This window comes from Neophocaena asiaeorientalis, unplaced genomic scaffold (genome assembly GCF_003031525.2).
Source record: "Neophocaena asiaeorientalis asiaeorientalis breed wild unplaced genomic scaffold, Neophocaena_asiaeorientalis_V1.1 scaffold31, whole genome shotgun sequence".
NCBI lineage: Eukaryota > Metazoa > Chordata > Mammalia > Artiodactyla > Phocoenidae > Neophocaena > Neophocaena asiaeorientalis.
The window spans coordinates 3,394,016-3,419,594 of NW_020175320.1; the positions used below are offsets into that span (position 1 = coordinate 3,394,016).

At 37.0% G+C, this 25,579-nt stretch overlaps 1 protein-coding gene across 1 annotated transcript in view; it reads left to right on the forward strand.

The window, feature by feature from the left end:
* CTNNA3 (catenin alpha 3) overlaps positions 1-25,579 on the forward strand; it is a 1,528,699-nt gene that overhangs the window by 773,352 nt on the left and 729,768 nt on the right. The window contains 1 exon segment of the mRNA XM_024765510.1: positions 25,223-25,303. Coding sequence (XP_024621278.1) covers positions 25,223-25,303 — 81 coding nt within the window.

Genomic DNA, 25,579 nt, shown 5'->3' on the forward strand with positions numbered 1-25,579 from the left:
TTTTTTACTTTCTTTAGATTTGTAAAATTATGTTTTAGAATATTTCCTCAGTCTCATTCTCTCTGTACTCTCAGTTTGGGACTCCTATTAAATGTATGTTAGGCCTTCAGACAATTTCCCACATTTCTCTTATGCTCATCCCTGTGGTCCTCCCTCCCCACTCCCATGCTTCAGTTTGGATATTTTGTATTGACTTTTCTTCAGATTTACTAATCCCATCCTCTTATGTCCAATCTGCTATTAATCTTGTACAGTGAGTTCTTAACTGCATATATTGTATTTTTCAGTCCTAAAATGTCTGTTTGATACTTTATAGACTCAAATTTTCTGTGGAAATATTTTATATTTTCATATATTTTGTTCATTTATTACTCATTTTCACTGATGTACTAATCATAGATGTTTTGAAGTCCTTGTTTGTTAACTCCATTATCTAGAAAATCTCAGGCTGAATCCATCTCTATCGGCTATTTTAGTTCTTATAATTCACCTTTTCCTGCTTCTTCTACATGCCTATTCAATTTTTATTGTAAGCTAAACAATAAATAACAATAGATATATTTTATTGTAAGCTAAACAATAAATAACAATAAATATATATTGTAGATCATATATTTTAGAGGCTCTGGATTATATTAATCTTCCTTTAAGAATGTTGAATTTTTTCTGCCAGTGAGTTAAGTCATTGGCAGATCAGTTTGATTCTGTCAAAGGTAGGTTTATGTTACCTTTGTATTCTTTAAACCATGCATTTTTTTCCCTTTCCTTTTTATTCTATGAGCAAGGAAAGCTCTCTAGTGGCTTGATGTTTATTAAGAAACGATGTATACATATTACCTTAGAATTACACCTTGTTTAATTGTACACTTTGTTTTGCTGAGGTGGCTGAATTCCCTTCACATGTATAAATGGAGACAGATTAATGCATATGATTTATAAAACAGTTGTAGATGTCTAGCAGGCTTTTATCTAATATGGCTTAACAGGCTTGAAATATTATTTTTTAATCTCTATATTTTGGCTCTCTGAAACCTTGATCAGGTAAAGTACATGACAAAAATGCTACAATACCCACTATGTACTGATATTAGAATCTTTTTGTATGACTACTCCACTTATAGCTTACCTGTTTGGGCCTCAACTCCTAGAATTCAATGTACTATCTCTAGTTCCCTCCATTTTCTACCCAGTATTTTCTGAAATGTGGAATGTCAAACTAGATGTAGCAAGAGCTACTGATCTAAATTGGGTTAGACAATGCTTCGCCTACCTAAGATAGTCATATCTACAATGAATTAGAGTTCCCTAAACTTCCATCATAATTACACGATTTCACATTTGTTTCCACATCTAAACATCACCTATACTATTATTTGTCTAGTATTTCCTTGAAACAAACTCTAAATCAGCTCACTTTTTAAAACACTGACCTGATCGTAAATGATCAAGCCTAATGATATTCAATAATTTTAAACACAGGTTAACTGCAAGACAGTTACCAATATTGTTATTAATTTTTGACTTTTTTCCATATGTTTTCATGGGTGTTTTAGTGAAAACTTAGAGGAGACTGAGTAATCTTAGTAGTAATCTGACCAGTTAAGAAGTCTTTTGTGGTAAAATACATATCAAAAGCCAATCTAGGTACATATCTGAATGAATCTATAATAATTTACAAGGGCTCTAATACCTGGCTTGTGACATTATAAGATTGAGGGGAGTGCTAAATAAGTATGAAATTATTATGAAAGTTAACATGTGTAAATAATTGTTATGTTAATTTCAGCTTAACTTACTTTCCTTACTCCCTGAGTTTAACCTAATTTGTAGACTGAAGAAAATAATCCAGGGAAAACCCTGCCCTATCTCTCCAAATTGAGCTGCAATAAATAACTTGAGACCTAGGACAGGGACATCATAGAAACTTTAGAAAGAACAAGCCCCAAATCTTGGTTTGGCTTTCCATTAAAAAAAAAAAAAAAATTCTCCTTATAAACAGAAAAATCACATACATGAACAGCTATTGGTAGTATCAATATACGTTACTTGCTTTATACCAAATTCAAGGTCATAATGGTACTATGCTCTCTGAGTTTTACCTAGGGAAAGAAGTTGTTAAGAGGAAAAACAAAGGGAGATTGAATTGTTCTGGGTTAAATGGCTGGAAAGCACTTAAAGGGTTTCCTTTATTTTTCCATTTATTCATGCACAATGGCTTTAGTATTTAAATGTGTTCCTTTTTATTGCTGAATCCATTGAGGCAGTGAACTGCATCTTTGTGGGGCTCCTTGTGTGGTGTAAATGCAGGATAGCCATCCTGGGAACCATAATTAAACCACCATACAGGCATCACCTAGCTGAACGTATTTTGCCACCATACAAGTATTGAGGTGATATCTTTAAATTATTTTACGGCTTCAAGAAATATGCCCCCTCTGTGATGGGACTTTGTTTGGGTCTGAGGAATTGGGAATAATTACTAAGAATAAAGAAAGAAAACATAATCACTTGAGGCACTTTATGGTCAACAAGTTGACTTTCTTGCCCTTGTTATTTAGTAAGAAAAAATAAATTTACAAGCTCTTCACTAATTCCAGTTGTTTTCCTTGAAATTGTGTCAACAGATTCTAAACCCAAAGAATAGTTATAGGAAATACAAGAAGAAAACAATAATGATGAGGATAATAAAAATTACAATAATGAAAAACCTAGATAGCTCAGAACCTGTGTGGACTAGTTAAAGCGTTGATACTATTGGAGAGTGATGGATAGATTATCCTGATGAGATCACTTTTACTTCATCAGATGGCTTATGGCCTCAGAAGCCTTTGTGCTTTTGAATACGGCTACGGTGTATTTCGTTCATTCATTGTTAATATTTACTTGGTCTTTCAAACTGCTATGTTTTATACTTGCATGATACTTGATTTTGATCCATGACATTTTCCCAGCTTATTCACGTAAGGGGTAGTTGTTGTTTAAGGCTTAAAAATTGATGCATTTAATTGGAGTTTTGTGGGGTGTTCTCTAGATTTCTGGATCTTTTACCCTGTTATCTCTGTGCCCTTCTAAGCCATGGCCTAATTTTGCTTTAACCCGGTTTTTCAGGATCTATATCTGGCTAGGTAATTTGATCTTAAATACTTAGTATTAAAATGTACTAGCCTGAAAAAAAAAAAAAATTTAAAAGTACTAGCCTGAGGGCTTCCCTGGTGGCGCAGTGGTTGAGAGCCTGCCTGCCGATGCAGGGGACACGGGTTCGTGCCCCGGTCCGGGAAGATCCCACATGCCGCGGAGCGGCTGGGCCCGTGAGCCATGGCCGCTGAGCCTGCGCGTCCGGAGCCTGTGCTCCGCAACGGGAGAGGCCACAACAGTGAGAGGCCCACATACCGTAAAAAAAAAAAAGTACTAGCCTGCAATTAAATAGTTGCCTCAACAGAAGGTGAGTGGGACACTTTGATCTTTAGTGACTCAAAATTCCAAATTTGCTTGTGTATTACTGTGTATGTAATTAATGTCTCATGTGAGAAACCAAGCTTCATATAACTCCAGTAAGGGGGAACGGTCAGGAATGTGATCCCAATACAGGGCATAAATAGTAGTGCTCTTTATGTAGTTGCAAAAATATTATTGTACTGACACATCAACAGAGCAGAGCCAGATGCCATGAGCCTATTTAATAGGCATGTAAATAACAGCTCAGGTTCAAAGGATGTTATAATAAAAATGTTAAAAATACTGGTAAACATTTAAAATATGTAGTATATACTGTAAAAAATATGGACTCTACCAGTCATAATTTTTTAAAATGTATTTGACTTTATTTCCTCTTCTTTAAACTGTAAATAATCATATTCTACCTCAGAGTGCCTACTAAAGTACAGAAGATACATATACAGAGAATAGCACAGTTTCTGGTATATAATAGATACTTGACAGGTAATTTTTTTTCCAATTCGTTTTTTTAAATAAATTTATTTATTTATTTATTTTTGGCTGCGTTGGGTCTATGTTGATGTGCGCAGGCTTTCTCTAGTTGGGACAAGTAGGGGCTACTCTTTGTTGCAGTGCGCGGGCTTCTCATTGTGATGGCTTCTCTTGTTGAGGAGCACGGGCTCTAGGTGCACGGGCTTCAGTAGTTGTGGCTCACGGGCTCTAGAGTGCAGGCTCAGTAGTTGTGGTGCATGGGCTTAGTTGCTCTGCGGCACGTGCGATCTTCCCCGACCAGAGCTTGAACCTGTGTCCCCTGCACTGGCGGGTGGATTCTTAACCACTGCGCCACCAGGGAAGTCCCTCCAGTTCTTTTTTAAAATGGAAGTATAGTTGATTTACAATGTTGTGTTACCTTCAGTTGTACAGAAAAGTAATTCAGTTTTATATATATATATATATTTCCAGGTTATTTTCCATTGTGAGAAAAATTTCCCCCCAAAACATAGGAAGAATTAGGACAAAAATTATCCATTAGGGTGGAGAAATTTTATATGATATAGGCAAAAAAAGCAACAAAAAACAAGTCTGAAAAAATTATCTGTAGGAATCAAAGTTGAGATTCAGTGAAAAAATTTTTCTGATTATTTTCCATTATAGGTTATTACAAGATATAGACTGTAGCTCCCTCTGCTACACAGTAAATCCCTGTTGCCTATCCATTTTATGTACAGTAGTTTTTGTCTGTTAATCTCATACCCCTAATTTACCCTCCCACACTCCCTTTCCCCTTTGGTAACCTTAAGTTTGTTTTCTATGTCTGTGAATCTGTTTCTATTTTTTACATAGATTCATTTGTATTATTTTTTGGATTCCACATGTAAGTGATATATTTGTCTTTCTCTATCTGACTTCTCTTAGTATGATATTCTCTAGATCCATCCATATTGTTGCAAATGACAATATTTCATTTTTTTATGGCTGAGTAATACTCCACTGTATATATGGAAGCTTTTAAGTTTGATTTTGTCCCATTTGTTTATTTTTGCTTTCATTTATTTTGCCTTGGGAGACTGATCTAAGAAAATATTGCTATGATTTATGTCAGAGAATGTTTTGCTTTTGTTCTCTTCCAGGAGTTGTATGGTGTCATGTCTTATATTTAGGCCTTTAAACCATGTTGAGTTTATTTTTGTATATGGCATGAGGGAGTGGTCTAATTTTATTGATTTACGTGGAGCTGTTCACTTTTCCCAGCACCACTTTCTGAAGAGATTGTCTTTTCTCCAATGTATATTCTTGCCTCCTTTGTCATAGATTAACTGGCCATAGGTGTATGGGTTTATTTCTGAGATCTCTATTCTGTTTCATTGATCTATGTGTCTGTTTTTGTGCCAGTACCACACTGTTTTGATTAGTATAGCTTTGTAGTGTTGTCTGAAGTCTGGAAGGGTTATACCTCCAGCTTTGTTTTCTTTCCTCAGAATTGTTTGGTAGTTCTGGGTCTTTTGTGGTTCCATAAAAACTTTAGGATAATTTTTTCTAGTTCTGTGAAAAATGTCGTAGGTATTTTGATAGGGATTGCATTAAATCTGTAGATTGCTTTGGATAGTATGGCCATTTTACCAATATTAATTCTTCCCATTCAAGAGCATGGGATATCTTTCCATTTCATTGCACCGTCTTCAATTTCCTTTATCAGTGTTTTATAGTTTTCAGCATATAGGTCTTTCACCTCCTTGGTTAAGTTTATTTCCAGGTTTTTTTTTTTTTTTGATGGAATTTTAAACAGGATTATTTTTTACTTTTCTGATATTTCATTGTTGGCATAAAGAAATGCAACAGATTTCTGTATATTTGTGTATATCCTGCTACCTTGCTGAATTCATTTATTAGTTCTAATAGTTTTTATGTGGAGACTTTAGGGTTCTCTATATAGAGTATCATGACATCTGCAGATAGTGATAGTTTTATCTCTTCCCTTCCAGTTTGGATACCTTTTTTTTTTTTTTTTTTTTTTGTAGTATGCGGGCCTCTCACTGTTGTGGCCTCTCCCGTTGCAGAGCACAGGCTCTGGACATGCAGGCTCAGCGGCCATGGCTCACGGGCCCAGCTGCTCCGCGGCATGTGGGATCTTCCCAGACTGGGGCACGAACTCGTGTCCCCAGCCTTGGCAGGCGGACTCTCAACCGCTGCACCACCAGGGAAGCCCTGGATACCTTTTATTTCTTTTTCTTGTCTGATTGCTTTGGCTAGGACTTACAGCACTATGTTGAATAGAAGCAGTGATAGTGGGCATCCCTGTCTTGTTCCTGCATTTAGCAGGAAGGCTGTCAGCTTTTCAACATTGAGTATTTTGTTGTGCTGTGAGTTTGTTGTAAGTGGCTTTTGTTATGTTTAGATATGTTCCTTCCTCTGTACCCACTTTGGTGAGAGGTGTTTTTGTTTTTGTTTTTTTAATTGAAGTAGAATAGGTCTCCTACGTACAAATGAGTTCCATTCAGAGATGGCATTCGTAAGTCCAATTTGATCATAAGTCCAGCGAAGTTAGCCTAGGTACCCAACTAACACAATCAGCTCTATAGTACTATACTATAATAGGTTTATAATACTTTTCACAAATAATACATAAATAAACAAACACAAAAAATAAAGAAAACATTTTTAATCTTACAGTAGAGTGCCTAGAAAAGTACAGTAGTACAGTACAACAGTTGGCACTTCTTAGCAGTACCAGCTACATCACCACTGCTTTTACACTTGCTTGTGGACATCCTGGGCTTGAAATAAAGACACTGTACTGTATATAGTACTGTACAGTAAAGTACACAAAAGCACAACCACTTGTAGAGGATGCACACATATGACAGTGTATGCCAGACACGTGAACTAACTTAACGTGATTGGGCGTGTTTGCGTCTTTGAAAGTTCGCAACTTGAAGGATTGTATGTAGGGGACTTACTGTATAGTTGATTTAGAATGTTGTGGTAGTTTTTGGTGTGCTTTTTCATACTTTTTTCATTATAGATTATTACAAGATATCAAATATATTTCCCTGTGCTATACAGTAGGACCCTGTTTATCTATTTTGTATATAGTAGTTTGTATCTTCTAATCCCAAGCTCCTATTTATCCCTGCAGCATTCCCCTTTGATTACCATAAGTTTGTTTTCTATCTCTGTGAGTCTGTTTCTGTTTTATAAATGAGTGTGTTTGTGTTATATTTTAGGTTCCACATGTAAGTGATGTAATATATATTTGTCTTCCTCTTTCTGACTTACTTCACTTAGTATGATAATCTCTAGGTCCATACTTGTTGCTGCAAATGGCATTATTTCATTTGTAGTAGTATTCACTGTATGTATGTATATATATACCACCTCTTTTTATCCATTCATCTGTCGATGGACATTTATGTTGCTTCCATGTCTTGGTTATTGTAAATAGTGCTGCTGTGAACATTGGAGTGCATATATCTTTTTGAATTATGGTTTTCATTGGATATACACCTCAGTGTGATTGCTGGGTCAGATGGTAGCTCTGTTTTTAGTTTTTTAGGAACCTCAATACTGTTTTCCATAGTGGCTACATCAATTTACATTCCCACCAGTAGTGTAGGAGGGTTCCCTTTTCTCCACACCCTCTCCAGCATTTATTGTTTGTGGACTTTTTAATGATGGCCATTCTGATCAGTGTGAGGTGATACCTCATTGTAGTTTTAATTTTCATTTCTCTAATAATTGGCATTTTGAGCATCTCTTTATGTGCCCGTTGGCCATCTATATGTCTTCTTTGGAGAATGTCTATTTAGGTGTTCTGCCCATTTTTTGATTAGGTTGTTTTGTTTTTTTTTTGTTATTGAGTGGTATGCACTGTTTATATATTTTGGAAATTAAGCCTTTGTCACATTGTTTACAAATATTTTTCCCAGTTCATAGGTTGTGTTTTCATTTTGTTTATGATTTCCTTTGCTGTGCAAAAGCTTTTAAGTTTTATTAGGTCACATTTGTTTATTTTTGCTTTTATTTCTGTTGCATTGGGAGTGTCTTTATCATGAATGAATTTTGAATATTGTTTGATGCCTTTTCTGCATCTATTGAGATGATCGTATGGTTTTTGTCTTTCCTTTTGTTAATGTAGTGTGTCACATTTACTGATTTGTGTATGTTGAACCATCCTTGCAACCCTAGAATGAATACAACCTGGTCATGGTGTATGATCCTTTGTGTGTGTTGTTGGGTTGGGTTTGCTAATATTTTGTTGAGGAATTTTGCATCTGTATTCATCAAATATATTGGCCTGCAGTTTTCTTTCTTTCTTTTTTTTTTTTTATAATGTCTTTGTCTGAGTTTGGTGTCAGGGTGATGGTGGCTTCATAGAATGAATTTAGGAGTTTCCTCCTCTTCAGTATTTTGGAATAGTTTGAGAAGGATTGGTATAAATTCTTCTTTGTATGTTTAGTAGAATTCCTCAGTGAAGCCACCTGGTCCTGGACTTTTGTTTGACTCAATTTTCCATTTACAAATGAAGCAATTTCTGTACCTATTTAGTAAGATTCTTTTGTTTTCCATATTCTGTTGATCAATGAAAAACAGTAGTTACAAAACCCTTCAACACACTTGTGAACCTGTAGAAAAGATAATTTCCTAAATAGGACAGCTTTTACTCAAACTCATGCTCATGTGGGTGGCCGAGCAATCTTTAGAAGTTTGTTTTAGACTGCTATAATTACTTCTTATAACATCTTCCATGATTTTGCCTAATACTATAGCTACTATTTCAGGTTAGATTTTGATATTTCAAAAACAGTTAGGTGGGATAGTTTGCCAAGTGGTAATTTACTTTTGATTTTTGACATTGATAACATTAAGGGATTGTATGTGTTTGTGTGCCAGAATTCAAAGCAAAAAGAAAAAGAACAGAGAATGTCGGGTATATCAGCAGTGTGGGATTTAGTTATGAGTATTTGATTTATTCTATATCCTTGCTACTCCAAGTATGGTTCATGGACTTGATGTATCAGTATCACCTGGGAGATTGTTAGTAATGCAGAATTCCAGACTGCAGGAAGATAGACCTAAAGAAACAAGCTACACTTTAACAAGATGCACAGGTGATTCTTATGGACACTGAAGTTTGAGAAACAGTGCTCTGGAACACTTAAACCTTAAAATTTTGCTTCATATGAATTAATGATACTGAGTCACAAGTTTAAAATAATGAAATGTGGAGAATATTAATAGACATCATGACAATACTTGTTCCTATAAATGATAGTTGATTTCAAGTACCTTTTTTAACCTCAAGACCAGAACAAATATAAAGTACACATTTTCAGAAAAGATAATTACTTTACAAGCTAAATGTTAAAGGAGGTTATATATATATTAAAATATGTAATACATAAAATAATATGTATAATGTAAAATTTAAAAAATATGTATATGTTTAGAAAATAAGATATTTTAAGTCAACATTTGGCATATCAAAGCTATATAGGCAACTGGTGAAATAAATTAAAGAGGCAAATGCCTCATCATAATTTATAATTTGTTAGTGTAACGTTATCAGTCTTTTAAAGTTATTTTACAAAATAGACCTTTAGAAGTATTGTTATTCTTTCATGTGATGTGCCATTTTCCCAGTGAGATCTTACATATTTGGCAGTTGTACAAGTTAAAAATGTACCAGATAATTTAGCGGATGAATGAAAAATGTAGTCCACCCATATAGGAGTAAACATTGGTAAGATGGTATTTTCCACAGAGTACTGCTTACTCAGATAAGAAAATATTAATTGTAATAAGGGCCATTCAGCCCCAATATTCTTATAAAAATATCTAATATCCTTATAAATATGAGCAATTAATTCATTCACTTATTCAATAATAATTATTGCAGATTATAAGTGTCAGGCATATACTAAGTGCTGGGGAGAGTGGTAAACAAAAGTGACTCAGTCCTTTGCCCTCCTGGTATTTCCAGTCTGTTAATTGGGGGAGATGGCCATTACTCAATTAATGACAAAAAAAGAATTTATAATTACAAGCTGCAATAAGCATCTCTAATTGTTGTGAGTCTGGGAAGGCTTTCTGGCAGAAGCAGCATTGGAATGAGATCTCAAGGATGAGCAAGAAATACCCACGATCTGAATACAGGAGGTGAGTGTGGGAAGAGAATTCTGAGTTGAGAAAACAGCATGAACAGAGCCCTGTGGAGAGGGAGGGAATGACATGTTTAAGAATCTGGAAAGCCGTAATGGTTGGCACATAAACAGTAAAGAGGTGGCCTGAGACAGAGCTGGAGAGATGGTTAGGTAGAAGCCAAATCACGGCCTTAGGATATAAGACTTTAGGACCTTTAGGGTGTAAGGATTTGGGTCCCTGTTAGAAAACTTTTAAAGGGAAACCAGTGATGGGCTTTAAAGTGGGGGATGTGACACAAAGGGAATTTCTAATTATTTATTTATTTCAGAATCACACTGACTGCGGATTGGAGAATGCGTTGGCTCAGAGTCTGGGAGGGTGAAAGTTACAGGTAGACCAGTTAGAGAATGGTAACAGTAATACAAGCAATAAAGGATTATGGTAGTGGTGGTGGTTAAGAATGAGTGGATTCCAGCAGTATTAATAAAAGGCCTTGATGAGCTATTGGCAAGCATAGGAGGAGCCGGGGTGGAATCTGCATTTCCAGTGCGTGGCCCTTCATGGCTGGTGGTGAAGAGATCCAAGTTCGGGTGGAAAGGTCAGGAGCTTTGGACATGAAGACATTCTTTGTTTCCAATTTTATTAAGACGATAAAATTACTTGATTAGGATGACCAGTCTTACAACTTAAGGTGAGGATAACATATATTTAATTGTACAGTAACTATGGTATATTACAAAATATGGGAATTTTCCAGTGGTTCTTTGATATTCAACTCATATTCCTCTGCTGCAAGGATGCAAAGGAATTAATTTATGTTCTGTATGAAATTGTGTCCTTCTTCCGTTGCCCGATGGCCCTCTTTTGTGCCTCATACTGCTTTTGTCAAACATATTCTTTGCCGGGGTATTGCTCTTTTGTACATGGGTTCTTTTCAGTTAATATTTGCTAATCTAATAACTTAAGGTACATTTCTAGAAACACGTGTTTAGCAATATGGGAGAAAAGTAACATAGCAATTAAAACCTCAGGAGTCAGACACACCTGTGTCCTAAGTCTGAGTGTATCACATTGTAGCTCTGTGTTCACGAGGAACAGTTTGGTCCTCCTCAGCCTCAGTTTGCTTATGCCAAAAGCAGACCGTAATTACTTAGTAGGGCCGTTGAGAGGATTCAGTAAAATAACGTCTGTAGATCCAGTGGTTGGTACATTACAAGTAAACTATTAATATTTGTCATTATCGCTGTTACATTATTGGTATTATTTAGCCTTTGATTCTCTTCCATGTACTCTGCAAAATATTGGTCGTGGCTTTACTTGTTAATTCAGAAGTAGTATTTTTGTCTCTTAGCTCTCTTTCTCTTTAACTTGAATATTTCTGGCCTGTAGAGTGATGGAGGTGGGAGTAGGGAACATTCTTTTGGGTAGAGACACCTCCTGATTGAGGCACAATGCTTATAAAGAGTCCTCGGTATGCCTTGTGATTGCTGTGTATCAATTGAAGTTTTTCTCCTTCACCTCTCCAGCAGCAAGTGCTGCCAAGCTATAACATTCAGCATCTTGCCCTTACGGAGCACGGATGACTTAAATACATGGACACTTCCATACCAGTAAGCAACAGCTCCCCCGCTGCCGCTCCAGGTCCCTGCGTGCCCCCTGCCCGTGCTGAAGAGCTTGGGCTCATGCAGTGCTGCTTGTCAGATATCGTGAACAGCACCAGCCTACCCCCACCCCACATTCGTGGTGAACTGCTTCATGCATCTTATTAGCTTAGATCAATACAGAAAACATTCTATTTCATTACAGTACCAAGAATCCACAAGAATTTTTATTCTTCCATAAGTTCAGTATAAAAAACTTAAAATCTTGGTTAAATGGATTGTATGCTTATATTGATTGAGCAGGAGTAATAGTAAATTTTCATGAATTTAGAAGCCACTAACCTATAAATCTTGGCTTTAGTTTGTTGTCATAAGAACAAAGCATTTACATAGAGCAAAAATGGTGTTTTATTTATAAAATGGTGGAAGAAGTTTTTTTCACATACTTGTAACAGGTAACATACTTACTATTTATAAATTATCCCACTGAACTAAAAATGTGCTTATTACATGGTTCTTACCTATGTAATAAAGTGGCAAAAATATCCTTCAAGTCATAGCCCAGTTTCAACAGTATGTATCTGTAATTATCCTCGGTCCACATACTTCCATATCTTTAAAATCGTTGTGTAGTCAGGATTCACACTAAATTGACTGACATCTCCTTACAGTCAGGTGCAGGAAAGTCAAGTTTTATTCGTTTTTTTATTATATAAGTGTGTGTGAGAGAGTGGCCCAGGTAAATTATTTAAGCTCTTTCCTTTAGTGCTTGCTACGGTGGTTTTTTAAATGCAATACTTGTGCTTCTCTGTATTTTTTGTTAACCTGTAATGTTCTTGCTGCATAGTGTTAAATCTGTATTTTATGCCCCATGATTTCTAGCTAGTTCATTTAGTTCCGTTTCCTGAGGTTGATGGAAGGAGGAGTTAATATGCTTGGCTTCCTAATGGGAGACATTGAGAAACATCATGCCTGTCTCGAACATGACTGGCTCCCTAAGCCACACTGCAAGAAATATTACAGGCAACAGATAGCTTCATTTTCAATTTAGACACCCATTATTTGCTGTTTACAGGCCATTCCTAATTCTGCGTCCAGAATTTATGGTTTGTTCTGGCGATTATCATCACAGCAATCTCCTGCAACTCAGCTGTGCTTCATCGGGAGATTTGCACTGTTATATCAGTCTTCCCTAACGTCTGGAACTGATATATAGCACTGTGTCCAAATCACCCCAGCTCGGAGAGGCCTGGTTTATGACTCCCCAGATGTCCGTCTCTACTACTGGGTAGGCCAGTTTGCAGAGTCTCAGTGAGGAGGAAAGTTGACCCTTGGGAAAGAGAGCAGTGGTCATTAAATAAATAAAAACCTAACATTTAAGACTCTGAACACCCCCTGAACCAAAATAGATGATATCATTTATTAAGTTAAATTTACTGAGTTTTGTTCAGGGCTAAATAATAATGAAGCCAAGGTGTTACCTAGTTTTGCCTTGCAAACTTAAGATGAAGAGTGATGTATAAATCTCCTGAAGAGATGGTAAGATAGCGGCAGTAACCGCTATTTTGTAGCTTCCCTTTAGAATATACAGTATCTAGTTTTGCCTCTCAGATATGCGGGCGTCTTCTAGGCTCTGTTTGATAACATTAATTAAAGCTTACTGAAGGACCTTGAAATCTCTGTGCCTTGGTAGTCTGCAGAAGAATCACTCACTAAATCTGCATATTTGAGAAGACGTGGTAGCACAAGTATCTATTACACATGCCATTGGCCAAATGATATTTCATTTCATTTTAAATGTTGCTGATTAGATTGAGAATGAGAATATCTTTTGCCACTAGTGCCTGCCTACTTTCGTGCTTTTGCTGTGGCCTGTCACTTGCCCTTCCTCCCTTCCAGGAAAACTAGAGCTAACAAAACTAGACAAGGGACTGGGCTTGGTCATAAAAGGGCTTCCTATTCCTTTTTTCTCTAAACTAAGGCTGTTCAGCACTTCCCTGAGAATTTACCTTCTGCCATGGAGGAGTGAGAAGGCAGAGAAACAGAGAGAAAAACTCATTCCAGATAGAGCTGTGAAGGAGTCTTCCCCAGCTTGTGTATGAAGAAGGCTGCCTGACAGAAGCTGTGTCTTCAGGAGACAAACACAGTCAGCTTATAGCAACCCCGCAGAATAGCAACCAGAAAATAAATACCCCAACCTTACTCTCCTCTCATCTTCCTGTACCTCCTACTGACCAAACCCACCTGAAGCCAGGGAACATCTTTATAAAATCTGGGCTTAGAGGGTGATGCAAAATGGTAGTGAGTGGATCTGGAGGGGCAAATGGAAAAAAATCTGGCACCAGTGATTTCACGAGTTCCTGGAAGGTCCCCATTTCACCTGCAATTCACTTGATGTTGAGTGATACTTCTCCTGCAACTGCCTACTTATTCTTAAATCCAGTCATTGATATAACTTAGCTTTATTTACTGATGGAGGAAATGATCTTGAACAAAAACAAAGTTGACCCCAGACCAGCTTTCTTTGGCAAGAGGGTCACATCTGGACCACAGAAAATGTTCACACATAAGAATTCAGTCACCTCTTCTGTCTATTCATCAGCAACTAGCCAGCCACCTCTTAGCAGGTAGATCTCTCAGGAGAGAGTTGACATTTGCCCACTGAATCTCAGCTGCCAGGGACTCATATTACACTTTCCAAATGGTCCCTTTTAGACTTGTGTGAATGAGGATGTAGGGGGAGGATGGGAATCTCAGATTAGCTTTGTCCATATAAATCCTCTCCTAAAAATCTTCCGCAGTCTCCACACATTTTGACCTTTATACCTTCGTTATATATGTGAGGTTAATTATTTCTTTTGAAAATCATTATCTTGGTCTGGTACCTCAGTGTGAAATGCCGTATGTATATTTTAAATGTAATAGAGAGGAATGGAAAATTTCATATACCGGGTAGGGTCTGGGTGTGGGTGCATGGGAGGGACAGAATATTTTCAAGCAGTCGCCATTGGTGCCCTTCAAATTGCACCACATGGATCAGTAGTTATTCTAACTGCACATAAATTAGGTCTTGTTTACGAGACTTTTTTCTGTTAAAGATACATGCACAAATCAAATTTCATAAAAAATAATATCTTTTCAATAGGCTAAGCAGACTTGATATAAAAGAATATGCCTATTATCTTTTATTTATAAGGAAATTTTAATTGTGAAGAAAATTATTACCTGCTAAAATTAATATTAAAGAAAAAGAATTTTATAGGCTAAGTTTCTTCAAAGTGGAACCTTTCTTTAACCTTCCTCCATGCTGCAGAATCTGAAACTCTTTGAATTATGAGCCTTGAAAGTGCTAATTGAAGACAGCAATGATAGAAAGTATTTACTTTAATCAATAAAAAAATAAATCCATTGTACTCTTATTTTATAGTGTTAAACATGTCTGAAAGACACAGATTACAGTTGATGGTGAAAGTGAAAACAGTAATCAAAATGGTGGAAATCAATGTGGTCTAGATTTCATATGTATGGGCAATAGAAAAAAATTAGACTGTAACTCAAATTCTGTAAAGCTCACTGTTGGCTGAAGTTTGACATATTGAGTATAATTAAACTATGAAAACCTGGCTTAGGAAACAAAAGGAGTGGGAATTAGACTCAAGAAACTGTAGGAATGACAGACGATAAAATTTTAATGAGGTCAGTATTGTTCTAATACTCTACCTCCCAAAGCATTGTAGAGACAGAAAAATTACTAGAGAACAGTGGTTCTGTTTAAAAGCTGGAAAATAGGGGGCTTCCCTGGTGGCGCAGTGGTTGAGAGTCCGCCTGCCAATGCAGGGGATGCGGGTTCGTGCCCCAGTCCGGGAAGATCTCACATGCTGCGGAGCAGCTGGGCCCGTGAACCATGGCCGCTGGGCCTATGCGTCCGGAGCCTGTGCTCCGCAACGGGAGAGGCTACAACAGTGAGAGGCCCACGTACTGAAAAAAAAAAAAAAAAGAAAATAATTTATTTGGTCTGTGTGTATAATGCTGTATCATTGCATATTAGACTCTGGTAGTGGTTTTGAATGTCATAAAAAAAGCTTTTGCCATAAGAACTCAAGGTATAATTGACAACACAAAATATTGCATTCTTCCACTTTCTTACAGCCACTCTTACTTAACATCACAGTTGTTTTCTTCACGGATAGGCACTGTCATGAAGCTGGTGTTGGGTCAGGCATCACAAAATCAAAGGGATGGCTAGAATGAGCCATATCTCCTTCTGAAATATGCTAGCAACCTCTGACAGTGACTCAATAAAGGGATTTTGGAAATTGAAATGTCAGTAAAGACATAATACACAGTTTAACCATTAACTGAAATTAGAGGATTTGTGAACTTTGGCCTAGATACCTATATTTTGTCTACATTGACTGTCCTGAAGATGATACTATTTTCAAGGGGTCCATGTCCTGTGTAACAAGATCTACAGTCTTTTAGATGAAAATAGGCAAATCTTTTTCAGATAGATCTCTATCATGTTTCATCTGTTAATCCATTCATCAGTTCAATCATTTTTTTATTCATTCACATCAATAAACACTGAGCATCTATTATGGCCAAGCACTGGAAATATAGCAGTGAATAAAACGGTTTATGCTCTTTACCCTCAGTGATCTAACAGACAATTATTTTTATTGCTAATAATAAATATAATTTATTAAATGTCAGTTATAAGGCAGTTATGGCCCTACATGTTTTATGTACATTATCTCATTTAATTCTCACAACAACCCCTAAAGCAAGTATTGTCATCCTTACTCTATAGATGGGGAGACTGAAGCTTAGCTTACATAGCTGGTATTTGGTCACCTTGTTAATAAGTCTTGGAACTAAGATTTGAAGAATATCTATCTGATTCCACTATTATACCAACTTTTAAAAGCAGTTTAACACAAATGCTATTTTTAAATCAATGAAATTGATTTAAATGCAATGCAATTGATAAAAAGTCCTGAACAAGCTGAGAAAATAGGTTCAGTTTCAAAAGCACAGAAATTATTTCAATCTGTTGATACATCAGCAGCACCACTAACTGATTTAGTCAATTTTGATTGTGAGTTTAGACAGATTTCTTATTTCATTTTTTAAACCATTAATTCGCAAAGCTTTATATTTATTTAAACAGAAACAAAACACATGCACATACACAACCTGTGAGACTGACAGAAGGTTTTCTGTTATTTTGCTATGTCAAATAAAAATGTTATGTTACCATTAAATAACCAAGCCATCACTTTATAAAAGAAATGACAAAAAAATTAACATAAAAGATGGAAATATGGTTAAATACCTTGATTATCTGTATTTTGTATTTTCACTGCATGAACCTGAGACATGCATTTAGGTACCTTTAATGTATACAATATCCTTGGATTCTACTCTGAACCTAAGTAAAACCTTCAATTTTGAACATACTCCATTTATTTAATAGTAACCGTAGTGTGACTTATAGGAATAGTCACTGACCTAGGAGCTGGCAAGATCTGAAACCCATTCGAGCAGGGGTCACAGCAAATTTAGGTGAATGCTGAATCACTGAAATGAATAAACTCTATCTTTTCAATTTCTTTTTATTAAGAACAGTGTCAGTTCCAGAGTTTGCTGGGCTTGAGTGGAGGACAATAAACGCTAGCAGCAAGAGGAAAAATGGGAGGCGGGGATTGAGACAAGTTATCACAAAACAGCGTGAAGTGAGAACAGTGAGTGAAAGGGCCAGTGATTTTCGAAAAAAAAGTATCAGGTTACTCCTGACTCTTCCAGTCACTTTCAAAGTTACCTGTTGGTTACTGGAGTGGATCTTTGCTTCTGCGCTTACACATATGTATGACTGATTTTCCAGGGCAACATCGTTAAAGGAGAAGGCCATGGTTTATAACCATCTCTGAGATTTAGAGGTGAGGAACATCACCAGTAAAACAATTTGGATGTCATTGCAGTGCAAACCCACAGATGTTTCTGTCGTGCTTGGGGTATATCTGTTGAAATCATGGGATCTGGCATAGGCATCTCTGGTCTGAGAACACGTGCACCAGGCTGCAGTGTCATGTTCTCAGTGCTTGACTAGACACTTACTAGACTATATATCAACAGAGAACTCTAGCACCTCTTGTTCCAAGAGCTGGGAGGGACTCTGGAGATCATTTAGTCTCATGGCCTTCTTTTTTTTTTAATTAATTTATTTTTGCTGTGTTGCGTCTTCGTTTCTGTGCAAGGGCTTTCTCTAGTTGTGGCAAGTCGGGGCCACTCTTCATCGTGGTGTGCAGGCCTCTATCGCGGCCTCTCTTGTTGCAGAGCACAAGCTCCAGACGCACAGGCTTAGTAGTTGTGGCTCACGGGCCTAGTTGCTCCGCGGCATGTGGGATCCTCCCAGACCAGGGCTCAAACCCGTGTCCCCTGCATTAGCAGGCAGATTCTCAACCACTGCGCCACCAGGGAAGCCCCTCATGGCCTTCTTTTACAGATGTGAAGAATAAGGACAAGAGAGGGGGTTCCACTGAGTTAAGGTCACACAGGTTGCTTATTTCAAAACTCCCATTTTCTGATCCACATATGAGTTTCATCCTCACACCAAGTTTATGTTGTACCTTCTTGTAAGGAGTAATGGTAATAGTCTTTGAACAAAAACACTGATTGAATAAAATATTTGACAACTAACAGGATGATTGTTAATTACTTTAAAAAAAAGATAAAACTATTTATTAATAAAACTATTGATTATTATTTACTATAATAAAAATGTGGTTAACCATTTTTCCATCTATGTATTTCATCCACAGCCATTAACTGAGTGCCAAACACTGAGTAGATACTAAGATTACAGACTTGGCAATTTAAAAGATGAGTCAGAGTGTAAATAAAAGATGACAAGAAGTTTCACAGGTACTATAATTAAAATATGTGGAGAAATTAGTGGAAAAAGAGATGAGAGGGGTTTTTATTTTTATGTGTTCTTTTTTTTATTGTGCAGTTTAGATTGAGGAGAGTCAGAAAAGATGACTGAAGTGCTTGGACTGAATTTGAGTTATGAATTAAGAAATTTCCTGTTGAAAGAGAACTGATTAGGGCATTCCAAGATAATGGTTTAGTGTTTTGAAAAGCATAGGGAAATCAGCTGGCTGGTGTAGTTGAGGAAATGCAAGTGTTAGTAACAATGGTGCCATTCTTGATAAGTACAGTAATAACTGCTGACATGTCTTGAGCCCTTACTGTTTGCTGTAACTTGTACATCCTTCATCTCTTTATTTCTTAGGGTAACCCTATGATATAATTGCTATATTATCTTCCTTTTATTGGTAAGGAATCTAAAACTTTGAGAGATTAATTGTCCAAGGACACAAAGCCATCAAGCCACAGATTCAAACAATTTTAACTGACTCCACAAACTTCTATGCTACTCTGCTCATTATTTTTAAGATATAAACTTATATAAAACATTAATTTGGGTTTAAGTTACTGCTCATTCAAGTATGGTAGATAAAGTATGAGACTAGACTCAGTTCAGTTTGATCCTACCACTTACTATGTTTCCTCCGGGGTAAGTATTTAAACTTACTGAGCTTCAGTGTCTTCATGCGCAAATGTGTGAAGAGTTATGGCGAATGGCGTTTGAGGAGATACCTGTAAAATACTTAGCTGTGGCAGACAATGGACAAAGTTGGTTCCCACTCACTGACTTCCGGTTCTACCCCAGCAGGCAGCTGCTTGGGGTGGCATTGTACTTTCCCAAAAGATATGAAAGTTCAAGACACTTGAAATCTTCAACCTATTTCCCTTGTTAGCTAAATCATTCTGTTCTTATAAACTGATTTTTAAAAACCTTATTTCAAATCTCAGAGTTAATTTTTTGTTTATCTTAATTTCACTTTCATAGCACAGACCTTGATTCAGAAAGATTTTCTAGGATACCATGTTAAGAAGTTTTCCTGACATGCCACTCAGTACAGTGGCAGTCTAGAAGATAATTCATTTTTCATTTATGTTCGTCTATTTGTATGTCTTTCATGCCTGAAAAATGTGGACTAGAATCTGTGCCTCTGCTGTGTGTTAAACATAAAATATTTTTAAAGCTATTTCTGTAGAGAGGAGCTAATTTAAGGGCATCATAATTCATATTTACCATGAAATAAAGATTTCCCATTTAAAGGGAACTGTGTCATTTTAAAAGGTTGAATAAAATGGCACACATTTAAAAAACAAAAACAAAAAGAAAACATAACAAAATAACAACAAAAACATTTTTTTCTTGCTTTTTAAACTCCATACAGAGCTCCTCTCTGCCCTGGTAACATTTTGTTTTGACTGTGAATTAGATAAATTTTCATTTGCTTTAAACCTCATGCCTTAGTATTTGAGACTTCCTAGTTTTTGTAAGGTCAGCATCGTGGCCTTCCTAGTTCAAAAGTCTTCTTTTATTTGTACCAACGCAGATTTATATTATGGATGAATGTTTCCAACACATTTTTAACAGCTGTTTATGCAAGATATTGTACAATAAAAGTAACAGATTATTCTATAATTTTTAAAAGAGAACATGGCCCTTTCATAGAATATGAGTTAGAAATATGGGAACAATTTGGGGCAAATCTTCATTTTATGGGTGTGAAAAATAAGGTCTAGAAATGTTATGAGATTTGCCAAAGATTATCCAATCTTTCTTTCCTCTATTTATTCAACAAATAACTTCTGAGCTCCTACTATGTGCAAAGCACTGTGCTGGACGCTATGAGGGATAAATTACATGTGCAAAGTTTCTCTCCCTCAAGGACTGTAAAGTCTAGTGAGAGAGATTTTTCTCTCTTCTTCACCCGCCAACATCTGTCAGTGTCATCCTACCCAGATTACTCATTCAGAGTCCTTAAGTCTATCATCTTCATCCTGACTGATGCTGAAAACTCAGCCTCTGTGCACCAGTGCTGAATCTAATCTTGGAGACAGAGTTTTGGGTGGAGTAGAAATGAAGAGCTTTATTGCTTGGCCAGGCTAAGGGGGCCACAGTGGGCTTGTGCCTCTCAAAACCGTGTGTCCCAACCCAGAGGGATTTGGTGAGGAGGTTTATAGCAATGGTCCAAGGGCAGAGTTGCTGCTAAGGATCAGGGTGTGTGCAGGGCCTGCACTCCTTTAATCTGGCCTCACATGGTCTCCTAACGAGCTTCTCTGGTTCCTTTAATCTGGCCTCAGGTGGTCTCCTGATGAGTTTCTCTGGGTTATCAAACTGTGACCTTCTCTGCGGAACATCTTCCCTTTGGTAGGGGTTTTAGTTCTGCAGAAGAGCTGAAAGATGTTATATGTATCCCTTGAGAGGGAACCAGGGCCCTGCCCCAAGGCTGCACTATTGTTTCTTGACTGCTCCTCCCTTGTCTCTGCATCACATCCCTTCCCTGATTAGCAACTGTTTGAATCTGCCCTTGGGAAATCAGGGCAGCTCATGGAGGCTGGAATCTATCCCCTGGAAACAAGAAACAGGGGACACAGAAAAGCTTCTGTGCCCAGGAGCCCCACAGGGTCCTGCTTGGTTTCATGACTGCCATTGCATGAATTTTCACACTTTTCATCTCTCCTGTGGGCTGTTGCTGGAACTGTCTAACTCTTTGGCATGTCTCTGTTCTCAATCTCCTCAAATACATTGTGCAGACTCCAGCCAGACTGATGTGTTTGAAATAAAGATCTGTCTGTCACTCACCTGTTGTGAGTTCCCAAGTTGTGATTGTATAGCCTAAAAAATAAAAGATCCATTAAGGTATCTCATTAATGTTTGATGAGTAAATATAGGGGTAGATCCTGTGGGGCCTTGAACACTGTGATCAAGAGTTTGTTCTTAATTCCATTAGCAATGGGAATAGAGTGAAGATTTTCAGAACAAAAAAGGCACAGAATTAGATCTCGATTTTCTTTACTAAACATCTTGAGGGTTGGGATTTTGTTTTTTTCTTGCTCATTATTTTATTCTCAAATAAAAGGTGACTTATGTAAAAGTAGGAACTCATTATACATTTGAATAAACAAAGATATGTTTTAGAACAGTGCTGTTTAATCCATCTTTCTGAGATAAGTATTCTGTATCTGTGCTGTACAGTATAGCAGCCACTAGACACATGTGGCCATTGCTCACTTTAAGAAACTGAGGAATTGAATTTTTAATGTTTAATTTTAATTAATTTACATTTAAATTTGAATAGCCACATATGACCAGTAGCTATCATATTGGACAGCCCAGTATTAGAAAGTTATCCAGCAGGGTCCCAGCAGGAAACAGATGGAACACTCAAATTCAGATAACTCAAGAAGAGTTTATTTATAAAGTGACTTTTTCCAAACGTGTGGGCAGCTTTAGGGAACCACATGAGAGAGTGCCGTTAACTGTGATAGTTATATGGGAGCAATGGTGAGGCAGAATTCATGGGAAGACTCATAGTTGAGATTATAAGTCTAGATCACATTGGGACAGTTTTTATAATATTCAATAATAATTTTAATGAGATTTCATTGAATGAAGTCTATACTCAGAACTGTTCTTTTCAATATAGCCTTTCCTGGCAGTTTATTTACTGATGAAGAATGTGATTGCTTTCCCTATGCGGTAATGATCTGTACCGTGTTTTCTGAGTTTTTTTGCCCCCGCCCTTTACTGTAAGTGGTACCTTTTCCATTAGCAGGGCTATGCTGACCTAATGATGGCTTCTGTTAAGGCTTCCTTTGAGGAGCATCTTCTCTTCTGAGCAAATGTAGGCAGGTTCTGACTGTTATCTGTGGTTATGTTTTAATATCCTGCCCTTTTTGTCCCCTACCTCAGCACACAGAATTCACCTTCAGTCCTAGCTCATTGCTTGATGATTTGTTAAGGCTTTGAAAACAGAAGTAATGAGGGCTTTTAAGCAGGATGGGGCTATTTCTCCTTGCTTTATTTATTTTTATGCCATGCGAAAGTAATACAAAGGCATAAAATGGCTTGACTGAGCCAAATACATCTGGATAAATAGAGCAAGGACCCAGTAAAACTCTGGGGCTGAAAAAAAAAGAAAGGTGGGGAAGGGAAGCGGAGAGGCAGGGAAGAGAGAAGGGAAAACTATACTTCTTGAAATGATAGTGACTTTCTTTTATTACCTGGAGAACAAAATGTCTTTGACCCAATGAAACCTTTTAAACTAGGGTGAAGCTCTGTGTAGAAATTAGGAAATCATCTTTATAGTCCTTATTTAATCTCTTCATGCTGTCACCCCCTGTCATCCTTTATTAAAGTTTTCTGTGCCATTGCTGTTAGCTCTGCGAAGGTTGACATCTTTTAGTTGTTTGATGAATCACATCACAGAAACTATTGAGGTTTTACGACCAACGCAACAGAAGTCTTTCATATTATTCCTGATGCTTTGTGTGTGTTGGGGGTGGGAAGTGTCTTTTTGTCTGTCCTACTCCTGCCTCCTTTGAACTATCTCTGCTTTTGCGAAGTGGAAAGAGAAAACCAAGAGCTACCAGTGCCTTAAACTGGAGAATAAGGGATAGATTCTTTAGGTAAAATGAGAACCTGTCGTACAGCCCGTTGTGTATCAGTGGCAATCCGAGTAATTGCTACCATTGTTTTATTACCATGACATTCAGAATTTTATTTCTCTTTCCTATTCCTCACTTCCTCTTCTCCCTACTTCCTTCACCAGACACAGTCTCCATCATGCACACATTGCACACTCACTCTCAAAAAGAAAATGTGGTAAAGGACTTAATAGCCCTCTACTGTGTTTCCCCTTAGGAGGTATCTGGAGATGCATGGGGTCAATTTTTGTCTCTCATAGTGCCTGGGCATTGTTATTGGAATTTAGTAGACAGGGGTCCCTGGATGCCACACATCTTGCCGTGTACAGAATGGGCTCAGATGATGGTGACTTTCCAATCATAAATATCATTAATGCTACTGCTGAGAAAAACTAGGTCTAACTGAAGTTTAGGTGGGTACCAACAACCTCAGCTAATAGATGATTTAGCTGTGCCTTGAGCAGATGCTAAAATCTCTTCCAGAATCTAGTAGGTTCTTAGTAAAACTATCCTGTGTTTTGAATCAAGTTGTTCACTTATAAACTAGTCAACACTATTTAATAAGTTCTATACATGTTACTTTCAGGAATAAAAAAAATTAAGATATACTTGCCAACATCAGGATTTTAACAATATCGTAAAGGTGATGAGCGTGTACGAAACTAAATGAGCATTTTAGGAAATTTTCAAAATGCTATTGGAAAAGGAGAGGTGAGGGTTTACTTCTGAGCAGAGTTGTTGGGGATAACTCTGCATGGAAACCATTGAGAAACAGGTAGGATTTTAATAGGGAGTTATTTTGGGAGACACTTGCTGTAGTCAAAGGTACATTATATGTAAGAACTTGGGAGAAGAGATAGAAATGTATAGAAATATTGTTATTGTAAAGGACAGTACTTGAGAAGAGGTGGCAGAAGATAGGACTAAAAACATAGATTAGGATAGAGAATAGATGGTCTTGAATTTCTTATAAAGGAGTCTTTCCACTTGAAGGTATGGATTTATGTGTGAGTTTAGCCATTGGGAGTAGTGTATGGCATGCTGCCTAATGGTCTATACTTTGTTTCAGTGTCCCTCTTCACAGAGTCCATGCTATAAACTCCCTCAGGTATCAGCTGCTTAAAACTTGCCTTCCTGATTTTCAAGTTCTCCTCTAAAGAGCTCTTTCAGTTTATTATTTTAAATGGTAGCAATATTCCTGGAGGTGAATCGCATAATGATTTTTTCAATCTCTTTTATATAAGGTATCACTGAAAAAGTATGATTAGATTCAATTCAGTTGTCTCCCACAAAAGTAATATGTAGAAAATACCAACCAAGGTGACTCTCAGTGTGATTAATAGCCTAAAGATTTAGGTTAAGGATATAACAGAGAGAACTGTTCTGCTTAAAGGTGTTGAACAAATTATCTCAAAGAGCCAGAAACAGCGTCCAGTTTTTACTTGAAACAATTTGTTCTTGGAATATTGTCAGCTAAAATTGTGGTCAACTTTTGCAAATTGTATGAATTTGCACTGCATATTTTATTTAGTGTTAGCAAAGCTCCAATATGGCTCTGCATAACTTACACAATACACCATGAAAATGACTTCAGAAACTCCCACAGAAGTTGACAAATTGGGCATCTAATGCTTTTAAGCTAATTGCATGCTTAGTGGTTAAAGAGTCGACTTGTAAAGAGTGAAGATCAGGGTTTCTTGGAGATAATGCTCTGCCTACTGCCATACTGAATGCAGCCCAGCACTATATCATAAATATTACAAAAGCTTAAAGAAGAAAATAATGTGAACTTTAATCAGCATTTGACTTACTCTTAAGTGAAGTACTCATGAATCATATGCAATATCATAGCAGTTTTGAGACCTATTCTTGAATTTTCAAGCTGTTATTTTCAGGAAATTTAGAGAGCAAATTGCTAAGTGATAAAGAGTAATTTGATACCATTGCTTATGCCACTTTTTTTTTCTCCCTTGCAGACTGGAAAAAAGGAAAGGAGTAATACCTTGAATATTGCAATAGAAAACATGTGCAAGAAGACAAGAGACCTTCGCAGACAGGTGAGTGAGGAGAGAAACGTGGAGACAAACACCAAGCAAAAGGAACCTTTTTTTCTTCTTTTTAAATTAATTTAGAACACAAAACAAGAACAATAAATATATACTTTCCACATTTACGTACCTCAGCTGTTTTTGTGGCAAACGTAAGATAGAAGAAAGGGACTTAATATTAGGCAGAGTTACATTCAAATGCTGGCCCTGCCATCATCATCTGTGTGACCTCAGGAACAGATTGCACCTTTCTGAGCCTCTCTGAACCTGTAAAATGGAATTAAT